This window comes from Mesoplodon mirus (genome assembly GCF_964341445.2).
Source record: "Mesoplodon mirus genome assembly, chromosome: 2".
Classification (NCBI taxonomy): domain Eukaryota; kingdom Metazoa; phylum Chordata; class Mammalia; order Artiodactyla; family Ziphiidae; genus Mesoplodon; species Mesoplodon mirus.
This window is the reverse complement of record NC_138977.1, coordinates 183,108,153-183,128,036: the sequence shown is the minus strand read 5'-3', so window position 1 is coordinate 183,128,036 and position 19,884 is coordinate 183,108,153. Positions and strand designations below refer to the sequence as shown.

Genomic DNA, 19,884 nt, shown 5'->3' with positions numbered 1-19,884 from the left:
TAATTGCTTCTTGGAGGGTGAGGTGGTCAGCTGGGTCTGTCTCTGCAAAGTCACCTGGTCAGAGTCAGGGCAGGAGTGGTGCAGCTGCCCCAGCTGTCCCAGGGTGGCAGGCAGCTCTGTGCATTTTGTGTTTGTGCAAAAATCCAAAAACCAAGCTTTTCCCAAGCATTTTTCATGTACCAGATTGAGTCCAAATCTATGGAGCGATTCCTAAAATAAATTGGACTCAACTGGGTTGGTCCTTGCTGCAAATGACAAATAAATGAATTCCAGGAAGAAATCAGATTACATCTGCACACAAATGCAGTAACCTTAATATCCTCAATACCCTCAAAGAACTCCTTTCTTGCCCTTTAAGGTATTTGAGGAATGCAGTAATAGACACACCAAGAGACGTACAAATATCTGTGTCAGGCCCAGTACTGGTCCCCTTCCAACAAAACAATTATAAGCAATATTATGAGAACAGTAAGCCCTCCAGTGGCTTAGGCTTGTAAATCTGCACATGGATTTGCTAACTGAGTGGTGGCCCAGCCTGATTTTTATGAATATGTCTGTGCCCTTGTGTCATTTCATCCAAATCCTCCCTTGAACTGTAACTGCAACCCTGGCAGTTGATTCTACTTGACAGTTCTGACCTCAGGCAGGTCAGGACAAACAGCATGGGAAGGATGTGGGCCTGGGGCTCCTGTCCACCTGACACCATCTTGTAAGTCCCCTAATGTCATCAGCTGGTGTGTTAGGGGAGAAGTCTCTTAGTAGTCCAAGAAAATGATAATAATGAACCACATTTTGTTGAGTAGATCTTGGACTACGTCTATTATCTTCCTGTCATCTGCTTCCTACAAGTTAGGATGTACAGGAAGTACCTCTATTGACAGAGGGTGAAACTGGGGGTCTAAGAGGTTGCAGGAGACACAGCTGGGTCTAGAGCCTTGTTTCCTGATTTTCATCTTGCTTCTCATTTCACGAGACGCCATTCCCAATGAGCACAACCTTGTCCATCCTGAGTAGAAACCCGTGAATCCACTGGCACTTCCAGAACCAACGGAATGGCTCTGAGGTGCCCTTTGTCTGTCTGTCCCACCATTCATCCACCCACCCACGCAACCAGCATTCCTGCTCAGACATCTGCTTATCAACCGTGGGCTGAGCTAATACCTTTAGCTTATGGGAGCTTGGAAGCTTCAGAAGTGGGTAGCTGAGCCCAAGACTGAAGGGGTGTGCTCTCAAGCACGTGTGCCACAGAATCTCTTCATGAACAGGCAGAGGCTAAGAACCCCGTACTTGCTCTCTGAGTGGGTGGAGGCAGGGGAGAGAGTTTGGTCCCTGTTCTCCAAAGAAGTGCCGTGAGTTCCTTAGAATGCGCAATCCTCACGCGTCTCTTTTTACACTAAGATGGGCTGATTCCTTGTGGTCCCAAAGGACCCTAGAGATCTTAGGACCAGTGAACTGAATCCACAGTGGTTGTAGATTCTTGTAGGGTCACCACTCTGGTCGGCCCAGATTGTTGACAAGGGCTTCCAGATGGTGTTATCTTGAAGGAAGGGATTCCCGTGTAGATCTTAGGACCTAGTAGGGGCTGAGCAAATGCCCCTACTATGTGAATAAAGAATCCATGAATTGGTGACTAAATGAATCAAGGACGTGCGGAGCACATTTCAGAAATGAGCTAACTAAAAATGGCTACTCCCTTTAGAAGGCAACCCTCCACAACCTGGAAAATTCTCTCTAGTGGATGGTCACGGGTCCTGAAATGCAGAGCAAACCAGAAGGACTCATGATGACAGGAGACTTCTCACATCATGGTAACGTGCTTTCTTGAATCGTGGGCACGAAGAAGGATGTCTCAGTTCTGGGCCAGAACCTTCGACGAAGACAGAACCGAGAAAGCTTGGCTGCACTGGAGGAGGTGATGGTGGGGCCCCAGGGAGGTGAGAAGAGGAGGTGACGGCCTTGGCGGTGAGGTTTGTGCCTGCGCTCATCCTGGAGGGAACGGTCTGGTGCCGGTGGCTGAGCTCATTCTGGCAGTGGGCGTGTCTACTCTGGCGGCAGAAATGAGAACGATAGTAGTAATGCGCTTCTGGGTCACTTTGGGCAAGTTGCTGGACTGCTCCTTGCCTCAGTTTCCTTATTCCTCACACAGGTGTCATCGTAGTATCTTCCTCGTGGGGTTGCCATGAGAAATAAGAGAATGCACGGGAAGCGTGCACAGTGGACACTGCTCACGGTCAGCTCTCTCCCTCACAGCTCTGCGACGGTGGCCATGGTGGTGCTGGTGCCAGAGGCCATGATGGCAGAAGGGAGAACAGATTTTCTTGCTTCAGGCCCAGCTGCCACAACCAAAGAGGGCTCTGCTGCAGGACAGTGGTTCTCTTACTTCGGCGACACCACCACTCACCTGGGGACTTGTTAGACATGGGAACTCTAACCACCTCCGACCTTTTCCCTGAGGTTGGGTTGAGAACAGGTCCTGGGTCTCAATGTTCCATGAGCCTCCTGGGCGATGCTGACGCAGATGACCCTCAGACCCCATCTGAGGAACTTGCCATGGAGAGTAGGGGGGTTGAGTCAGGATCAGCAGGGCAGGCTGGGGCCTATGGAACCACTTCCTCTCCCCGGGACACAGCAAAGCCATCCCTGCTCCTGTCTGCAGCCTGGCAGTCCAGGCCAACAGCCAGCTGGATCCAAGTCCTGGGCTGGGGAGTCTGGCATTTAAGAGTCACCCAGGAAGATGGAGAGCATCAAACCAAGCCCTGCTGGGTGTGTCCCCCTCCTGGGGCTCCGGAGCCCCACAACCACCATCACCAGCGGTCACACGCCCGAGAAGCATCCCAGAGCTCGCTGATCCCTGCAGCAGGAGTCTGGTACTCAGGGAGGCTTTGACACACCGCTTCACACTCCACCAGCAGCTCTCAGAAAACTGTGTTCCTCACCTGCAAACCTGGCAACATCCCAAGAGACTCGATGGCTTCCCTGGGTTCTGCAGGCCTGGATGGAGCTGCAGCCCTCGGGCCAAGGAGAGGAGAGGGGAGGGAGGGCTGAGCAAGCCAAGGGCACCCCACAGGCATCACTAGCACAGCAGTTACCTCTGGGGCTTGGAGGTGGAGCCCAGGGCCCCTCTGGCGCTGCCTGCCCAGGAACAGACATCTTCAGCTCCTCGGTCTTCCAGATCTGTCCAGAACAGAGAACACGCCATGGGCTGGGGCGGTGAACCTGTCTGCAGGCTCGGGGCCCATCCACTCCTCCACACCTGGGGGACCCTGAGGGAAGGGGGGCATGGCCCCCTTTCACTTTTGATGTTGCCATATTCTCGGGAGAAAAGCCTGCTTAGGCTTCAGTTTCCCTGCATGGAGGTTTGGCCGAGCACAGCTGCAGACTGGACGAGTTCCCTCCCCACCTCTGGGTCATAGGGCATCTCCCCCAACCCCTTACCTACAGGGACGAGACTCAGCAGCCAACGTACTATCATTTTACTTAGCTAGTGCCCTCTTGTCTGTCTGCCACCATCCCTGGAAGCCTCCCTCACCACTCAGCAGCAGGGCCTCCCGTCCTCTGTGTCTGGTCCTTGGTCCCAGGCCTGAAGTGGGCGCCCTCAGGCTGAGCAGAGATGGCGTCTCACTTGCTGAGCCTGGACTTTCTGTCCCCACAGGACAATGAGCAGCCTCCACTTACACGCTGCTGTGAGCGCCATGCCAGGTCTAGCCCAGTGCCAAGCCGTCCCGGGAGTTACTGTGCTGAGTGGACGAGGGCTGAGCCCCTGGAAGACTCACGCTCCTGTGCTGGGGGCCCCACGAAGGAAAGGCAGCTGCTGCTCAGCTGCCCAGGCTCCTCTGACTGACCCACAGTGCTGACCACGACCCACCCAGCCCGGACTTTCGTTGCCTCCTCATGTTTTGGCCAACCCAGGACGCCCTGCTCTCTGCAGTGACCCTGGCCCTCCCAGCCGACGGATGGGGCCCTGTAAGATTTCTCAGGGGGTTCTCCTCAGTCAACTCTCCTGTGCACGCATGCTCGCCTTGGACCCCCACCACGCTACTCATTCTGCTTCCTGAAGCATCATCTCCGTGATTATTCTGAGACTTTGGGCGTGGAGGCTCTGGGAGGACAGGGCTGCGTTTTAGCCATGCTGGCACACAGTGAGCTTTCACAAATGCGTGGAGTATTCAAAGGGCATTTTCTTGAATACCTAGTGGCATTCAATTGACATCTCCTCTCATAAACTGTGGATTTCAAGTGACAGTTTCTTGAGTAGGGCTCTTAGTTATTCCTTATCTTATTCATTCCTTCCTCCTCCCTGTCAGTCTTGGAAAAATTACCTGTATTTTGTTCTTCGTGCTACACCTCCCACCTCAGTGTTTCTCCTTCGTTGTCTTCTTGGTTTCTTGATGATCTCTCCGTCCATGGCCCTCCTCAGAGGATCCATGGCACTCTTTGATTATCCCAGTCATAGCATGAACCACATTCATGTATTTTCTGTTTGTTCTCTCTTCTAGAATGTGAGCATCTTGGGGACAAGGGCCTGTTTATTATTAATCTCTGTGTCCCCTATGGCTTGTATGAACTTGATACAGAGCCAGAGTTCAATGAATGTTAGGTGGATAGATGGATGGAGAGTTGGAGGGACATGTAAGTGGGTGGATGGGTAGGTGGAAGGATGGATGGAAGAATGAAAGGATGGATGAATGAATGGAATAGTGAATGGATGGATGAGTAGGTAGAGAGATAAATAGTTGGATGGGTGGATGGATTAGTGGATGGATGGATGGATGAATGGATGGCCCAAATGTCTCTTTTCAGTAATGGCCTATGTTCTTATGCATTTGACCATTCAGCTTTTATACCTTGTGACAGTAAGTATTTATTTCATTGTATATGTATGTATAAAATTTTATATAATTTTATTTATTTACTTTTTGCCTGGAAAGAGCCTTGCCTTTGCCTTCACTTGCTGTGTGGGGACGCGGTCTGGGATGGTCTTAAATGCAGCCTGCAGATTTGACCCTTAGAGGAAGTGGGTAGAATGGAGATGAACACATTTCTTGTACCATGCCCTCACTATGCCCAAGACACACCTACCCGGACCATGCCATCCTGACTCCCTGTGATGATGACATGGCTTGTGTCCCATGCTGGCCCCTCCATCACGCAGCAGCAGGTTATGGCTCCTTCTGGGCCCCAGGCCGTGGTAATGCTGGCCAAGGGTTGTCCGTTGACACTCCACAGGGACAAGTGGGCTCCCGCACAGGAGACAATGGTGCCCTGCAGCAGTGAGAGTGAGCTTCACTTCAGCCAGGAGTCACTGCCCACCCATCTGCCCAGCCACTCGGTTTGTACACATAAGCACCCTCAACCTGTCATCTTCTGAGGACTAACCAAGGTACTCCCAGACCTCCTAAGACACCCACTTCTTCCCAGCAGACTCATAGGGTCTGCTGTGTTTTCGCACAACTATACATTTCTGGCTCTCTTCATACTGCAATCAAGTGTTTGGATACTGCTTTCCCCAGCACAGACCGACTGGCTCACCCTTTGGGCTCCTCCCACAGCCCTCTCCCTGGCAGCGTACTGACTGGCATAGAAGACCCAGCCTGGACACCACCCCTGGCCTGGACAGACACGGGGTCTACACCTGGCTGGCCAGCCCTGTCCCCAAGAAGCAGCTTTGGATGACACCTGGTGGAGGGCAGGGTACAGAGGTTTGAATGACTGCATGTGGCTCATAAAATGGGGCAAGGTTCCCCCACCCGCCCCAGGGGGAATTTCTGAGGAGAAATCTGCCCATTGCATCTTCCGAAATGTTTATGTCCAGAGTGTTGTCTTCTCAAGTCCTTGTCTATTTTGTGCCCAATAGAGTAGCGGTCACTGTCACCAAGGACCCACCAAGGACCCCAAGAGCCATCTGGGGCCATGCCTTTGAACCCTGCCCTGACCACAGAAGGGATGTAGGGAGCTCCATGCCCCTCTGCAGCCCTCTGGGCTGGGCTCCATCATGTCCCTTCCTGAATTGTTTGGTGGAGTCTGCCTGAGGCCGGGGACCATGTCTGATACATCTCTGCCAAGCACCCAGTGTGGGGCCCAGCAGGCACTCAGTGAACTCAACCAGCTCCAGGACAGGTTGAGTTAAACAAGTTGTTGTCCTGATATAAGTCTTCTCTGAGGTCTGGGGACATAATTCCTTATGAATTTATTTTCTCCCAGATCAGGGCTTGGTGGTTTCCCCAGTACATGCACCCATTCATCCACTCACCCACCATCCATCCATCCATCCATCCATCATCCATCCACCATCATCCATATGCCCATCTAACATTCATCCTGGATTCAAGCCTATCTGGATCACCACTTTCAGCCAAAGTTAGCACCAGGAGCCTCCTTCATCATCTCTTCCTCCTCCCATGGTACCCCTGCTCAGTCTATCCAGGCTTCAGGCCCCTAGGTTTTTCTATTAGCAGATGCAGAGTCTCTGGATCCTCAGAAAACCCCATACCCTCTGATGGGGATTCCAGTGTAGAAGAAGCTCCACACTGAAATAGATAGATATATATCACTTATATATGTATACACTGATATATATCGCTGATATATGTATACACTGATATATATATATATATATATATATATATATATATATATATTAGTCTATCACTCACACACACACACACACACACACACACACACACACATGTTCCTGACAGGCTTATCTTTGGTAGCCAGCATGGAGGGACAAGCAGAGGCACTTCCTGCCTTGGAGACCAGAGGCACCTGCTGAGTCAACACGGATCTGCAGTCAGCTAGCTGAATTAGTCAGTCAACCCAGAAGATCTCTCACCAAAGCCAACTTCCTGCCCCAACTCCCTGATGCCTGTGTTAGAACAGACACCTCCCACTACCCCAGCCCCTGAGGGAAAAAAATAAAGCAGCAAAAAAATAAAATCAAGACCCAAATTGAGACTTGTTGATGGCTCTACTCTGCCTGTGTAGAGAATGCTCCACACATCTGGGGTCTCTCAACACTCTGGGGTGGTCTTTGCCCCTAGGTTTCCTCTCGGGGCACTGGCCACCATGCCACCATGCAGAATCATGGACATGTGGAGGACACAGACATTTGAGAAAGAGGGGCCTCACCGACACATCACTGATGGCAATGGCAGATATGCTCTCCCTGTGGGTGGGCAGGCAGGCTACACGGCTGAGGTGGTCCAGGTCCCACAGGATACATGAGCAGTCTTGGGAGCCACTCACCAGGAGGCTGAAGGTTACCGAGGCTGCCAGGCATGTGACAGCCTGTGTGTGTCCATACAAGGCCTAGGGACAGGGAACGGAACCACAGGTTATGCGAGGAACCCTTAACCCAGCTACTTGGGGAGATATTCCACTCTCCCTTTTACTGTTGGGCCCCAGATGAGGAAACAGAGACTCAGAGTGATTCAGTGATTCCAAAGTCTGTGGGGTGTGTATGTGTGTGTATATATGTGTGTGTGTGTGTGTGTTCATGGGTCAATGGCTGGCTTCTCAGTACCATCGCTTTCCAGGGTTGAGACTCAGCGGGGAGAGTCGGCAGTCCTTTTATCATAACCCAAACAGAGACACCAGTAGCATCCTCATGCTCTGTGGTCTCCTACACTGTCTTGCATCCAGAAGCAACACACACCGCTATTAATATGCAAGGGCACTGACTTGTAATGTATGGGGGTCCCAGCCAGCAGCACAAGCATCATCTGGGAACTTGTCGGAAATGTGAATTATTGGCCCCACCCAGATCTACTGAATCAGAAACTCTGGGAGTGGGGCCCCGAAACCTGGGTTTTCACAAGCTGTCCAGGGATTTTTCAGGCATGCTCAAGTTTGAGCATCACACTAGGGAACCTCAGAAACACACATGCCCCTGGAAACTAAACTGGGAAGAAGGCAGGGAGGTCAGGTCATAGTTTAAAAGGTGTGACTTTTCAAGTCCAAAGGATCCAGGCTCATATCCAGTCTCGCTCCCTGGGAGCCGGTGACTCGGGGCCTCAATCTTGGCCCTCAGGTTGGCCTGTGCAGGGTCTGGCTTGGCTTATGGATGGTTACGTGTCCAGACCTGGCCAGAGGCCTTGCTCCCTGGGGACACGTTCCTGAGGCACTGGGGAGGCCTGCCAGGCACACTCGTACCCTCAGGCCCACTGCTGCTGGCAGCGGCAGTTTCCATCACAGCTGTCCCAGAGGCTGCCAGCTAAGCCTGGTCCGAGAGCTGTCGTGCGCACACGTGCCTGCTGTCCTCTGGAATCAGCCTGAGAAGTGCAGAGGTGGTGTTCTAAAACGTGACTACCCTGCCTCACCTAGTGGTGAATCTCCACCCCTAGGACCGTCCACCACTCACTCATTTGGGTCAATGAGGCTGAGTGTCATTTTTCAAAGCTGTCACTTTGCCTGGTCATAGCAATTAAAAGTTCTGCCACAGATTCCCATTTGTGCTCCATGGATCCTAAAACGGCACCAACCAGATGGTGCTGGCAAGGTTCTGGATGTGACCCATGGAAGAAGGTTGGGTTCATATTAGGGAAGTGGAAACTGTCTAAATGAATAGAGGAAAGCAGAGGGTTTGACAGGAGCTTCCTGGTGGTCCTCCCAGAACGAACTATGTCTGATGACTAAGTTCTGACTGCAGGGGACAGGACCACTCCAGAGAGTGCAGGCCAGGGGACCCAGGTGTATGTGCTGCGGATTCAGAGACAGAGGCTGTGAGCCCAGAGCCTGTGCGAGCTGTCTGTTACTGGAGCCGGGGCTGCCGGCTTTCTGCAGGGGAGGCGCTGGAGAGTGAGGGACCACTGCATGCACAGGCACCATCCACCTATGTAAGGCTGTTGCCTCCCACCAGCCAGGAAACTAGAGCACCTGGAGGCAGCCAGCACCACTCCCCATCTGGAAAGGCCTGGGAAAAAATGAAGGAGGACAGCAATTTTAAATGTTCTCCATTGTCTCTTCTGTTTTCTCAGAATAATACCTTTCTCCATGGCCCATTAAAATAACTCCACTATATCACCTTATACCTAACTCAAGTAGCAAAAAATAAATAAAATAAAACCCTCTGAAAATAATTCCCCATGCTGGGTATGTTGTGGTGAGGTGGGTATTCCTAATTAATTGTGGTGGTACTGTAAAGCTACAGAACCATTACAGAAAGCATTATGTCACCACACTATAATTCTACTTCTTGAAATCTACTATAAGGAAACAATTAATCAGAAGCAAACAGCAATCCATATGTTTTCTGAAGCACTATTTAAAATAGTTAAAATTGGAAGCAATGTAACTGTCTAGTTTTAGAAGAAATGGTTTATTAAACTGTGGTGCCTTGACATAAAACAACTGAAATGTAATTTTACGGAGATGGAATAATATGGAACAATTGAAATGTAAATTACAGAGACTGTAGAAAAGCGGAAACAATTTGATACACTGGGTGAAAATAGAATCAACATATCTACACAATGATGAGAATGGTATAAATATGTATATCTGGGGGTGGCAGTATGCAACAATGAGAACTTTTATAGGGATTACAGAGAACTGTTTAACTTTGAAATTTGTCTTTAATGTTGTAATATTTTTAGAAATAAAACACTTTAAAAAACTGTTCATGAAGCTATTTAATGATGACTTCTCTGCCTACAAGTCTACAAGTCAGGGACAGACCTCCCTCTCTGAGCAGCTTCCCATCTGGGGGATCCCCAAGGCCAGGTCAGCCTCTGAAGGTAAATGACAAAGTGTTTTATTTCGCTTAGGAAACAAGAGCTTGTGGGATACCCTTTTTCTCTTGATTTACAACTAGGAGAGGATGATAAATTACGTTTTATGCTGTCAGTACCGGGGTTTTTACGCTGCATCTTCGCCACTAAACAGGACCTTGGAGCAGAGATGGTGGGGGGTCACTTCCTTGGCTCCCCAAGGTGGCCTTGGGGTTGGGCTGGATCTCCTGCTGTCCCCGGAGTGATGCCTGGGAGAGGGGGATGCTCCACATCCCTAATGGTAGTGCACAGTCTCTTCACATAGGTCAGGAAGGTGAAGACGTGAAAAGACAGGGGGCTCCAAGGCTGGCTTGGGAGGGCCTCCTGTTAGGGTCTAGGTGAAGGCATCCTGCACTTGACCTACACAGCTGCCTCTCAGCAGATGCCACCGCCTCTGCAGGATTAACCAGCTCCCTCAGCACTGACACATTCATTCCTTCACCTCACATTTACTGAGTGCCTGTCGCTGTGCACCACGCGAGTGCTGGGGGGGTGGTGCCGGGGGACAAGGGAAGGATCTGGGGAGACTTGAGTGACTAGAAAAGCATCCAGAGAAACCCAGAATCAGTTCCAGTGAAACATGTTCAGTTCAGGAAATCTGGTCAGTGGTGAGCCTTGTATGGTTAACGCTTTTTTGTTACTTTGGGGCTATACTGTTCACTAAAACACAGATGTAAACATGAAATGCATTTTGGAGGTGGAAATGTCCCCTAGTGATATTCTCCAGCAAGTTCAAGTATACACAGGGGAAAGCACTAGACTTAGAGTTAGACAAACCTAGATTAAAAGGCAAAGCTGACCTTTCTGAGCCTCAGTTTCCTTATCTAGAAGTGGGACTAACAATACCTGCTTTCCAAGATTACGGTTAATGTGCAGAGTCTTAAGTAAGCAGTCAGTTCCACTCTCCGTTTATTATTCCGAGCAGCCATGGTTTGCGAGGTAAGACCAGACGAGTTGTCTGCCTCCTGGTCTCTTCCCTCTGCTTCCGCCACAACCACCCCTGTTCTGAGATAGTCTTTCATTTTCTGGCTCTATGATCTTGGACATGTCACTTAACTTCCTTGCACCTGGTTTTTCACCAGTGAAGTAGGAATGATAATGATTCCTATATTATCCCACAGGCTATGGGGACACAGGGTTGTTGAGGAGGTAAAATGAGGCCGTTCACATAAAGGTGCCCATGACAAATGCTCAAACATGACCCTTAGTGCAAAAAACAAACAAACAAACAAAAAACCCAGTTTCACTGGCCCTCATGTGTAAGCAGCATCTCTCACCGAGGTGTGGGTCTCCATGGAGGCACCGGCCCTGTGAGCTTGTTAAATCCACCCAAGGGCATGAAACTGCGCCCCTGAATGACACAGAGCCATGTGCTTCCCTCAGTGTCTCACTGTGCTCTCTGCTCCCAAGGGAGACAGGGCTCTCAGTGCTCGGGAGCTGGAGCACGCTAGGGCACCGTACCTGCCTGAGGCACCCTACCTGCCCAAGGTACTACACCTGCCCTGAGCCACCACACCTGCCCAAGGCACACCTGCCCCAAGGTACCCCACCTGCAGAGGCACTGTACCTGCTTGAGGTGCAGGCCTGTGGCGCGGCCTTTGGCCATGCTGAGTTCCCACACACACACCACGGCGCTGGTCCCAGAGGTGACGATGGTCGTGGGGGACGGGCACACGGCACACAGACAGCGGCCCCAGGCGGCCAAGTTCTCGAACGTCATCAGGATCTGCGGGAGATGAGACGAGTGGGATGAGCACTGGTGCCAGAGCCAGCACAGGGCAGGGAGCTGGGACAGGGAGACGGAGGGATGCAGGCAGGTCTGGAGGGTGCCGCTAGCCTGCCTGCCTGCGTGCTGTGGGAGCCGAGGGACGTGACAAGCCCTGGTGACGAAATCCAGGCCGTCCAGGTCTGTCCCCAAAGAGCTCACACCACACAAGGAGCAGGTGGGGAGAGACAAGGGAGCAGGAGGCTATGGGGACACAGCAAAAACGCCCCGTGAGCCTGGGAAAGTCGGAGCCACCTTTCAGGAAGGGGTGACACCTCGGACCAGTTTCACAGGCTGCCTCGTGAAGGAGGTGGGGGAAAGCTAGGGAGGGGCGAGGAAGCTTGGTGGGTAGGGAATTCATGCCACGTGATAGGGTGGGAGAGGAGCGAGGGTAGCAAAGGAGGCCAGAGGTAGCCAGGGCCACATCAAGAAGGTAGACATAACTGGACGGCCTAAAGCAGGGGTAGAGGACGAGCAACTGGGTGGCTCGCTTCTGGCGGCAGCTGAATACTCAATATGTCCCTGTTGAGTTTAAGCTGTGACCCGGGCCGGAGGAGGCCCCAGGACTTTCTGCCCACACTGGGTGACAGTCCCAGGCTGGGGGCACAGCCACGTGGAGGAAGGGGTGTGGGCGACCATGGCTGCTTGGGGCTCGCCCGTCTCCTGACCACCTCTGCCCCAACAGGAAGGAGGCTGCGGCCCTGGGGCTGCCCTGTGCCCCGGCACCACTCACCTTGTCAGAGCCGTAGCTGCCCAGGCAGCAGCTGAAGTCATCAAAGCCCCAGCTGAAGGTCCTGCTCCAGTGAGGGGGCAGCAACATCCTGTTTGTCTCCACGGCCAGGACGGCCTTCTCCGTAGGAACAATGTGGCCGATGGCGCCTTTGGGCGATTCCGAGCCTAGAGAGAAAAGGTACATATCTGCCCCCCAGTCAGTACGGCGGAGCCGGCTTGTCACAGGGCAACATCCGATTTAGCCAGGCCCAGAGAGCAGCCAACCCCGACTTGGCAAAGTGCCTGCCCAGGCAGGAGCTGCTCCTCATCACGGTACCTCCCTCCTGGGCCTCCCTCCGGGGGCCACGTTACACACTGGCCCCGGGTCCCTCCCCAGACTTAGCACATACATGATGCATGTGGCCATGCAGGTCTTGAGTGTCTCTTTCGGGCTGATGCCAAGGGCGCAGGAGCCCAGGCTGTCGGGGCAGACAGCACACAGCCAGGGGAGCCTGGGGGCTCTGCCCTTCCTGCCCCTTCCACGCACCAGCTCTAGCAGGTCTGGAGGTGGAGGTCCAGTCGTGCAATCGGTTAGTGCGCAGTATTTGTATGGAGATGCCAAGGACACTGTTCTTGGACTTCAAAAGAAAAACCCCCCAAAACCTGACTTTATACTCCTTGGAACCAGAAAATTATTCCAGGTGGTGAGACATCCCCAAAGCAGTGCAGGCCCCAGGGTGGCACAGACATCAGACTTCACACACACTCAGCTCCTCTAGGAAGCAGGGCTGGCACTCATAGCCAGGCCGTCTGCCCCGGGGTGCATGCTCCTGGCTAGTGGCTGCGGGTCCATCTGGGTGTTCAGGAGCAACAGTGAATGCGGGTGCTGAGAGTGGGGGCTGTAACCCTCCCTTGGGAAACCTGGGACCTCCCACTTGGCTCTGGAGGTGAGGAGGGGTGTGTGTGTGTGTGTGTGTGTGGGTGGGTGGGTGGGTGTGCGTGCGCATGTGTGTGTGTGTTTGCATGTGTGTGTTCATATATGTGTCTGTACATGAAAGAGGGGGGCGTGTCTCAGAGAGACAGACAGACAGACGAGTGGGTCTTCAGAAGTCACAGTGTAACAGAGGCAGTCCCAGACACTTCCAGAGCAGAGGTCTCCCCAGATTCCCGTTACGCCTGGAGACATAGCCATGCAGAATCAGGCCCCAAGCCCCTGCCTGGGCCTGGGCCCCTGAACCTCCAGAGGAACACCGGTCACTGAAGGGACAGCTGGGGGACAGGGCACCAAACGAAGCAGGGCCAGGTATTCACCTTTGACTGTGACCTGGGAGGGCCTCAGCGACGGCAGGCTGTAGAGAAAGGGCTGTGGGTGACCGGGCACGTTCACAGGTGTGGAGGCGTCCTTTCCAGGGGAAGCCTTCCCTGCAGTGGTCCTGGCCGGGTGGGGTTTAGTAAAGAGCTGCAGAGGCAAGGAGACAGACACGCACCGCACGGGTCATTAGGACAGATGGACAGAAGGGGAGTCGTCCTCGGGCAAGTCGCAGCTGCTCCTCTGCCCTGGGAGCTGCCTGGGCTGAGGTGAGCTGAAACAGAACCATCTGGTTCGACCTTCGGATGTTGCTGGTGAGGGGCCTGGGGCTCTACTTTCTCAAGGTCACAGTGCAGGGCTGGCAGAGAGCCCTCCTGGTTGCCAAATCTGTCTTCTTCTCCAAGCTGCTTGAGAAAAGGGTGACCTCACCGAGAAGCCCCTGATCCCCGGGAGAGCTGCCTCTCATGTCATAGGGTCAGAATGATCCCCTTTCCTCTGTAGATCATGTCTCTCTTCATTTGCTTGAGCTATTTCTCATATTTTCCCCTTTTCCTTACAAACTCTCTGCAGGCCCATCCATCTGGGCATCAACACAGAATTCTTTAATAGCATCCTTTCAAATATTCCAAAGAGCACAGGCAAACCCCATTAGCAGCCTTTCTTATTTTCATTTTTCTTAGATCTCTGCTGTCAAATTTTCCCTAATGCCAAACTCAACAAAGCATGAAGTGCTGCTGGGCCAGAGAGTGCAGCTGAGGCCAGCTCCAGCTCTCTACCCTCCCCTCCCAGACTGGGCTTGTGCCGGGCTGCCTTCTCCAGCCATCCAGCACATTCCTCTGCTCCCAGATGGAAACATCCATGGGGCGCCATGATATGGGAGGAGCTGGCCTCGGCTGGGTGCACTGGCAGAGGTGGGGCTCAGCAGGCAGCCTGGGGGTATCGGAGCAGACTTGGTTCAGTTATAACCCTCGATCAGATGCTAGACTGTCTAGAAAAGCTGGGTGGGTGATCAATACAAACAGAAATCAAAACGATGATTTTTAAATGAGCATTAAAGAATGTTCTCCTTTCACAGCAGAATCATGAAAGCACCACAGGCTGGGTCCCTGTAATAGTTTTTGCAGGCACAGCCCCTTGATAGAACAGTGCTTGGTCCTGAAGCATTTTAATCTTGTCTTCAGGCTGGGACCACTTGTGGAATTCTAATTCTGATGATTTTTTAGAAATATTTTTTACAAGCTCATATAATATCTCATTAAGCAAAACCAGAATTTAAATTGTGTGCATTCCATGATCCCACTGATGTGAAAATATTGTTGCTTGTGGACTACTACTTTGAATTACTTGTTTTATCTGTATTATAATATTTTTAAAATTAAAAAAATGAAACCATTTGGCTACCCAACCTTCATTCCTGAAATTCTCTCCTTTCTACAAAGCATTCCTTGGCCAAACCCGTATTTGGATGTGCGGTCTGTTCTCCAAGTCACCCTCAGGCCCTTCCATGTTTCCCTTACCTAGGAGCTGAGCAAACCTGAGCATGTCACAATAAGGCCAGACAGAAGAGATGTTATTAGATGAGCCCGTCCAAGCCTCATGGTTACATGTGGGGAAAGCTGATGCCCAGGATGGTTCTGGAGTTGACTGGGTCTATGCACTCATTTCCTAGTGTGGTTCCTGACTGCCCAGGCTGGGACCCCACAGTCTGTGGGGCTGTGCTTCTGAACCCAGATGGCTGTGCTCAGGGATAAAACATCACTACACCAAATGGGAGTTTGAAGTTGAAGAGGGCTGAGATCAGTTAAATAAGCATCAGGATGTCATTGTAAAGGCACAGCCTCACATCACTACGGGACTATCCTGATGTGGATGGAGCTGATGGAGCAAAAGGCCCATGTAAGACCCCTACCATTTCACCAGGGGCCCTGGGGCAGAACTTGGATGCTCTCACAATGGGGCCAATATGGCATAGGCTTTGGAGCCAGACAGATGGGGTGAGATCTCGCTGCTGTCAACCTCCTAACGGTGCAACTGTAGGCAAGTTATTTATTTAGCCTCTCTGAGCCTCAGTTTCCTGATCTGTATAATCCCCATACCCAGAGCTTATGAGAGGATTCAGTGAGGTAATCACATGAATAACTAACATTTGCTGAAGGCTAATCATATTTCAGGCACTTTTCAAGCACTTGGTATCTTAACTCTTTGGATCTTCACAACAACCCTACAGGGTAGATACACATATAAAGAATTATATCCTGTGTATTTATCATAGAGTCTATCACATTGGTCACAGATGGATGTCACCTTCATCATTATCATTAACGATATCATCACCTCCATCGACATCAGATGGTAATGGAGGGTTAAGCCACGACATCAACGGCGTAGGGAGATGACTGAGGACTGTTTTGCCTCTCTAGTCCTTGCTTACTTCTCACTCTCCCTCCCATCCAAGCTCATCCTGCACACACTCTTTGGAGAAAGCAAGACGAAAGCCATGGCATGCTGTACCTGTTTGGGCACTTGTCCAAAGTTGCTGACGAACCCCAGGATGGTGTTTCTGATCAGGGGGTCACTGATGCTGCTGAGGTCCATTTTGTCACCGTAGAAGTAGGGGTGGAAGATATTAACAGCCTCCACTGCGGCTGACCCTTGCTGCTTGTACCCAAAAATGAGGTCTATCCAGTGGTGCAGGTTGGCACTGACAAAGTCACTTTCCAAAGCCTGGAACCAAAACCCAAAGAGCATGAAAAACACAGGTGTCTCATGGACTCATGGGCTCTCTGCCCAGATCAGGATGGGGCATGTGGTTCAGGACGCCAGATCAGCACAGGAAAGATGAGTGATGCCTCCCTGGGTTGGATGAGCACTAAGTAGCAGACATGCAGTCCATCTGAGGACCACCTAATTCCTGCCTCCAGCTAGTGTGGCACAACAGGTCTGAGGAGCCTATCCAGTCCATAAAATAACCTTGAGCAAGAAGAAATGTGGGGGCTTCCCTGGTGGCGCAGTGGTTGAGAGTTCGCCTGCCGATGCAGGGGACGCGGGTTTGTGCCCCGGTCGGGAAGATCCCACGTGCCGCGGAGCGGCTAGGCCCGTGAGCCATGGCCACTGAGCTTGCGCGTCCAGAGCCCGTGCTCCGCAATGGGAGAGGCCACAATAGTGAGAGGTCCGTGTACCGCAAAAAAAAAAAAAGAAATGTGGGCCAGTGTTTTGATGTCCCAGTTCACCTGAGAGATGGCACCCATTTTTGCTGAGTAGAGCCCAGCTCCAAAGCTTGGTCCCCAGAACCCAAAGATGTTCATTTGGAATTGTCTGGGCTCCCCTTATCGATCCTCTGGGAGGACATGCACACTTACACTTGTGCTTGGGAAAATCAGGTCACCTGGGCCAGGTTAATTTTCTGAGGCACATGGCCAAAGTGGTTCTGAGAAGGCCACATGTGGGTAATGCCGCAGGAGGTGTGATGACTGCCGTTACCGAATTCCCAGAGGCAAGGATAAACCAGGGAAGAACTTTCTCCTCGCCAAGGGAGAAGGACAGAGGAAAAGACACAGCTTTGTTGTTACTAGTCAGGCCTGCTGCCAATAAAATTTGCCCTAAATGTACAGTTTAATGTGTCCTAAAAAATGCATGTAGTCATGTAACCAACACCATAATCAAGATATAGAATATTTACATCAACTCAAAAAGTTCTCTTCTACTCATTTTTGCTCATCTCCTACTCCAGACTAACCCCTGGTCTGCTTTCTGCTCCCATAGTTTACCTTTTCAAACAAGTCACAAAAATAGAATCCCATAGTATGTAGCTTTGGGTTTTGGCTACTTTTGCTCAGGACAATGCTTTCGAGATTCATCCTATTAATTCATGTACCCATAATCTGTTCCTTTTTGTTACTATGTAATATTCCATTGTATGGATGTATCACTTGTTTAACCATTTACCAGTGATAGACATTTGGGTTGTTTTTTCTTTTTGACTAGTATAAATAAAACTGATGAATATTTACGTACATATCTTTCTGTGGACAAGTTTCCATTTCTCTTGAGTAAACACCTACAAGTGGAATTGCTGGGCAATATGGCAAAAGCATCTTCAACTTCATAAGAAATTACCAAGCTCTTTTCCAAAGTGGCTATACCATTTTTTCCCCATCAGCTATGCAGGATGAATTCTGCCTGCTCCACATCCTTGCCTAACTCTTGGTTTTAGCAGTACTTTAAATTTGAGCCATACTTGTGAATGTGTAGTAGCATCTCGTGGTTTTAGTGTATGTTTCCCTGGTGACTAATGATGTTGAACATACTGTCATGTGTTTATGCTAACTCAGGTATTCGATCCAGGATATGTGTCCCCAAATGGCCTCTGGCCTCTACCCAAATCAGCCTTTCTGCATAATAAGTCAAGTCTTCCCCAGTCCTGGCAAATCTTTTGGCCAGTGGGAGCCCCTTGGAGCCTCCAGCCCCCTGAACTATACTGGGCAACATGGCCCAGGGCTTGGACCTATGTGTAGAGTTGGCTAAGGGCACCGACTTGCCCTCCATCCAACAAGAATCTGAATTTGCTTCCCCCATGAGTCCCACAACAAATTGGCACAAGGGCAAAGCCTAATGGAGCTCTTAAAAGAGCCCAGAACCCAAGCCTTCTCCTGCCAAGCCGGGGCACGGGGCCCAGCTGTTTCTCTGGGCCCTCCAGACATAAGAGCCTCAGAAGTGCTTATCACAGCCATCCACTCGGGCAGAAAGTCTCAATGAACACTGAGGGCACCCTGAGGTCCTCATTCAGGACCCCAGGGACTCTGCCATGACCCCACCCAACTCACTTGTCTATGCAGGCTGATGAATTTCCGTGGGTCCCCATCAGCCCAGGGAGGGAGGTGCACGTCCCCCAGTGCTGTCCCGTCCTGCATGCAGCCTGAATGGGGTGAGAGAGAGCAAGGCTTTGGATAAATGGGAGCCCAAACTGGGCTAGGAACCAAGGGGTGTAAACACTGAGCTGTCTAGTACTACGATTCTTGCATAGACAACACTGCTCCCTGCCTCCTCTGTGGGGAGTGACCCCACCCTTTCTGCCTGGAATATTCCTACTGGGGTTCTAAGCCTTCCACCTCTTCAGGCTTCCATAAGACCCTACTTGCTTCCAGGTAGTGCCCGTGCATAAAATGATTGTTGTGTCATCATCGTCTGTGTGTCTTCCTCCCCTCTAGTCTATGCCTTTTCATCCAGGTGCTCTTTGCACGGTGCTAAGTAAGGAGGTAATTGCAGTAACAATGAAAGCCATCGTATTTTGAGCACCTACCGCTATGCCAGGGCACTATGCTAGGTGCTTGGCACGCGTTGTCTTATTGACTCTTCACTCAACTCTATAATGTATGCATTTTCTCTCCACTTTAAAGTTAAGATAGGAGGTTTTCGGAGGGACCTTCCACAGACACCAAGAAGAGGAGCCTGGCTTCAAGCCCGAGTCTCTCTCTTCCCCATTAGCCACACAACCTTGAGCAAGTTGCTTAACCTCTTGGGGAGTCACTTTCCTACCCATTACCTCCCGGGCTGATAAAGGATTAGAAGAGAAAATACACATAACATGCTTAGAATAGTTCCATGAATATGATGGTTGCTCAGTAAACACAAACTATAGCCTTGCTGAAACCCTCCAGAGCCCTCATGGTGCAACTGGGGTGAAAACGTCCTCTCTCTCTGGCCTGCAGGACTGGCCTGGCCCTTCTAATCATTCAGTCTCAGCTCACCTGTCACCTCCTCAGGCAGCTCCTTCCTGGGGACCACAGTAACACAGGGTCTCTAAGTCACCTCACACCATTTTCCTACTTTCTTTCCTTATAGGACTTCTCAGCATTGAAGAGTATTTAGCTTATTTCTTTGTCTATACTTTCTATCTCCTACCCCTGTCCCCACACAGAATATAAATACCTTCAGGGCAATCCGCCCCAGGACACCCAACTTAAATCCTCAGTGTCCAAAAAGTGCCTGAATGCAGTAGGTACTTAATAGCCACTTGGTTTCCTGACTTCCCTGAGGACACGTGGTCTCTGTTGTGCAGGTCATTTCTGCTGCTGAGCACCTCCCGTTTGGCAGAGAGCCGGCCTCCACCTCTAAGGAGAGCTAGTGCCCTCCCTCCAGCGGCCCCCTCACCTCAGGTCGGCTGGGACCCCTCCTCTCAGCTTCCACCGCCCCTGATTTACTCTTTTCATGGACCTCATCACATCTTATGGGAACTGCCCTTTACATTTGTCAGGTTCTCATCCCTGACGCACGTGAAGCATCTGAGAATCTGAACACTCCCGAGGCCACCAAGTTCCACGGGCTCAGACTCG

General features: G+C 51.2%; 1 protein-coding gene across 1 annotated transcript in view; it reads right to left on the bottom strand.

Moving 5' to 3' along the window:
* Positions 1-19,884, bottom strand: part of WDFY4 (WDFY family member 4) — a 294,420-nt gene that overhangs the window by 2,063 nt on the left and 272,473 nt on the right. Inside the window, exons 53-60 of the mRNA XM_082637674.1 lie at positions 18,376-18,467; positions 16,064-16,276; positions 13,555-13,702; positions 12,266-12,450; positions 11,335-11,493; positions 7,129-7,308; positions 5,080-5,262; positions 3,090-3,174 (exon numbers count right to left, since the gene is read on the bottom strand). Coding sequence (XP_082493800.1) covers positions 3,090-3,174; positions 5,080-5,262; positions 7,129-7,308; positions 11,335-11,493; positions 12,266-12,450; positions 13,555-13,702; positions 16,064-16,276; positions 18,376-18,467 — 1,245 coding nt within the window. The remainder of the gene's footprint in view (positions 1-3,089; positions 3,175-5,079; positions 5,263-7,128; positions 7,309-11,334; positions 11,494-12,265; positions 12,451-13,554; positions 13,703-16,063; positions 16,277-18,375; positions 18,468-19,884) is intronic.